General features: G+C 46.5%; 1 protein-coding gene across 1 annotated transcript in view; it reads right to left on the bottom strand.

Moving 5' to 3' along the window:
• Positions 1 to 3,442, bottom strand: part of USP13 (ubiquitin specific peptidase 13) — an 88,302-nt gene that overhangs the window by 28,386 nt on the left and 56,474 nt on the right. Inside the window, exon 7 of the mRNA XM_032298586.1 lies at positions 2,186 to 2,380. Coding sequence (XP_032154477.1) covers positions 2,186 to 2,380 — 195 coding nt within the window. The remainder of the gene's footprint in view (positions 1 to 2,185; positions 2,381 to 3,442) is intronic.

Genomic DNA, 3,442 nt, shown 5'->3' on the forward strand with positions numbered 1-3,442 from the left:
TCCCCACGCCTTGGAACATCACCCGGGAAAGAAAAGTAAGGCACAGAAGCTGTGCTGACCTTCTGTCCCACACCCAGATACATGGAGACTCACTGCTCCCGAAAGACATTCGGTCTTTCTATTATTACTAAGTGAAACATTGCATAGCTTTCTTCTCTACTCCTCTCCCCCAGGGGGCCCATTATAACTGTGGATAGCAGCCCTCATTTATACTTTTTAAATATAATTCGGTGTTCCCAAAAGCAAAACAAAAGACAAAATCTCAGCCCAATTAAGAAGAAAATTTCCAAAAAACTGAATATTACTAAAACAAGCAAAAACCTTTGAACTAGTAACTTGAAACAAATACATCAACAGTATTTTTAATCCATGACAGGGGACCAAAAAGTCCCACTCAAATACTAGCTGGAAGGTGCAAATGGCACTCCTGGACACTTTACTTTAGGGAGAGAGTTTGAAGACTTAAGTCTTTGAGCCCCTAACCACCAGGGCTGTAGTAGAAAATAATAAAGCTGTGGTAAGTGAACCAGTGGCATTGGCCTGGGATTTTGAAATAAGTGAGGACCACACAGCCCTCCACCGTTCATGACGCATCAGGCTCTGGCGACTCTGACAAGATCACATTTCATACCTCCCGTCATTAACTGCTCCAAAGATATGACCTGATCTGGTCAAACGCTATCGCTATTTCTCATCCCACAGATAAAAACAGTTTAGTGAGTAACATACAAGAAACCTGAAAATGAACTGTGACCGTCAAACTTGGTGATCATGAAGCATTCATAAACGTGTAGAGAAAGAAGTCCCCAGTGGCTTCCGTGGCTGGATACGCTGCGTTGTATGTTCTTCACCGGGAAGCTCATTTGATTCCCAACCTCACCTCAGCAAAGGCAGGTCTTAGCGCAGAAACTACGGCAGTAACTGGGCAACCGCTGACAGGAATTACCCTTCGCGTTCCCCAACTTGGCCTAAACCTTGAAGCCAAGACCATGGCCGGGAAGTTCACAGAGGGATCCTCCCAGGAACAGCCCAAGCAGCGTCTCGTGAGTAACTGCGTTCATTTTAGACGTAAGCCTGTCATCGTTTCGTTTCAAGTTAAGTGACACGCTAAACCAGAAGAGCGTGAGGCAGCGATCCGGCAGCAGAAGAAAAAGGACTTTACAAAAATTTTTTCAACAAGAATATCGCATTTGTGTGATAAGCCTGCTGGAAAACAGCATCTGCAGTAAGCTTAAAGATTAATCAAGGATAAAATAAAAATTAAAAAATTAAAAAAGATTAATTAAGGAAAAGCTTACAGAGCAGAGACAGAGAGAGACGAACCAGGAGCAAGGCTGAGAATCTCTAAGAAACCAGATGAAAGTGACAATAATCATGTGTAATCTCTGAATGGGAAGATTTCTTTTTTTCTCTCTCTTCTGTTTTGTCTAAATGTATATATTTTGATGGAAAAAAAAGTTTTCTAAGTAACTCCCAGAGATGAACGTGACACTACTGAATGGTACACTGTTAGGATGAGCGTGCCTGGCATGGGTCCTCCTTGCCAACTACCAGGGTTAACTCACGCATTCATCGCGGTCAGCAGCTATTAACTGAATGCCAAATACATACATAGCCTGAGGATATCATGTTAAATAAGTCTCTTCCCTCACAAGTTTTAAGTTTAGTATTTCAAATAGTCTTACAAGACATGCTGGTTTGGTGTGAAGGATCGCATGGTTTAGTCATGTTCCTTAATGCCCTTTCCCAGGCCTCAGAAAATGGCAGGAATCCAGATTCTCCCTCTAGATTCCCCTACAGGAAAGTAGAAGGGAGAGCAGGTAAAGGCGTACTTCACAGTCCTTATGTTAAAACCAGGTGGCTCACATCTGTAATCCCGGCACTTTGGGGGGCCCAGGTGGGTGGATCACCTGAGGTCAGGAGTTCAAGACCAGCCTGACCAATACGGTGAAAGCCCATCTCTACTAAAAATACAAAAATTAGCCGGGTGTGGTGAAACCTGCCTATAATCCCAGCTATTCGGGAGGCTGAGGCAGGATAGTCACTTGAACCTGGGAGGCGGAGGAAGCAGTGAGCCGAGATCGTGCCACTGCACTCCAGCCTGGGCGACAGAGTGAGACGGTCTAAAAAAAAAAAAAAAAAAAAAAAAAAACTAGGGAAGCCAGCTTTGGTGACATTCTCTCACAAGTGGAGAGAAAGCAAAGCTCCTGGTCAAACACCAAGTGGCAAATGAGAGCAGAGAGGCTGAAGCAAGGTCCTCCTCGGAGTCAGTGCAGCTCTGCCCACCCCAACTCCACGTCTCCACCAGTACACATGTGTGTGCCTCTGAGCCATCTGCCACAGACAGGAAATAAGAAACACGGGACAACTCCGCACTACACTAGAAAAATAGACGCAAAACACATCAGGCCAGCAGGAAGGATCTCTTGAAAGAGAGAACAGGCTGTAATCCCAGGACTTCTAGAGGCCGAGGCAGGAGGACAGCTTGAACACAGGAGTTGGAGACCAGCCTGAGCAACATAGTGAGACCCTGTCTCAGTTTAAAAAGAGAGAGAGAGGGAGAACAGGGCCAGGCACAGTGGCTCACATCTACCACCCAGCACTTTGGGAGGCTAAGGCAGGAGGATCATTTGAGCCCAGGAGTTCAAGGCCAGCCTGGGCAACATAGTAAGACTCCATTTCTACAAAAAATGGGAAAAAATAACCGAGCATGGGTGTGGTGGCAAGCATCTGTGCTCCCCACACTTGGGAGGCTGAGCTCAGAGGCTCCCGTGAGCCCAGGAGGTCAAGGCTGCAGTGAGCCATGACTGCACCACTGCTCCCCAGCCTGGACAACAGAGTGAGACCCTGCCTCAAAAAGAAGGCAAAGAAAAAGAGAGAGAGTGAGTGAGAGCCAGTGAAAACCACCAGGGCAAAGCCTAGACTACAGTCAGGGAAAGGAAGACAGAGTAAAAAGCTGTCAATAAAACAGAAAAAAGAAAAAAAAGGCGGTGAATCAGAGGAGTCAACATTCTCTTCCTTTTCCTAATATTTGAGACAGGGTCTCACTGTGCTGCCCAGGCTGGCCTCAGACTCCTGGCCGAAGCCATCATCAAAACACAGCCTCCCAAACAGACACAGATTTTGTTGGTGTGTTGTCCTCCATGTGTTTGTTCCATAATATTTGGAGGGCACCTACTATGTGTGAGTGACACTAATAGATGGTAGATATAACAACACCCAAGAAATGCAGCATTAGGCCCTGCTGTCCTGGGGGGCCACCATTCAATAAACTGTTACAGGGTCTCAGGAAAAGCACCCTGAGGAAGGAGCACAAAGGACCACAGAGTCACACAGGAGGGGCCCAGACCAGGCCAGAGCTAGGATGAAGTACTCCATGCCCTGATTCCACATCTGGGCTGGGGACACTCCAGGGACTAAGATGAAGTACTCCATGCCCCAA

Source organism: Sapajus apella, unplaced genomic scaffold, assembly GCF_009761245.1.
Source record: "Sapajus apella isolate SASKATOON/1434 unplaced genomic scaffold, GSC_monkey_1.0 scaffold38, whole genome shotgun sequence".
Taxonomy (NCBI): domain Eukaryota; kingdom Metazoa; phylum Chordata; class Mammalia; order Primates; family Cebidae; genus Sapajus; species Sapajus apella.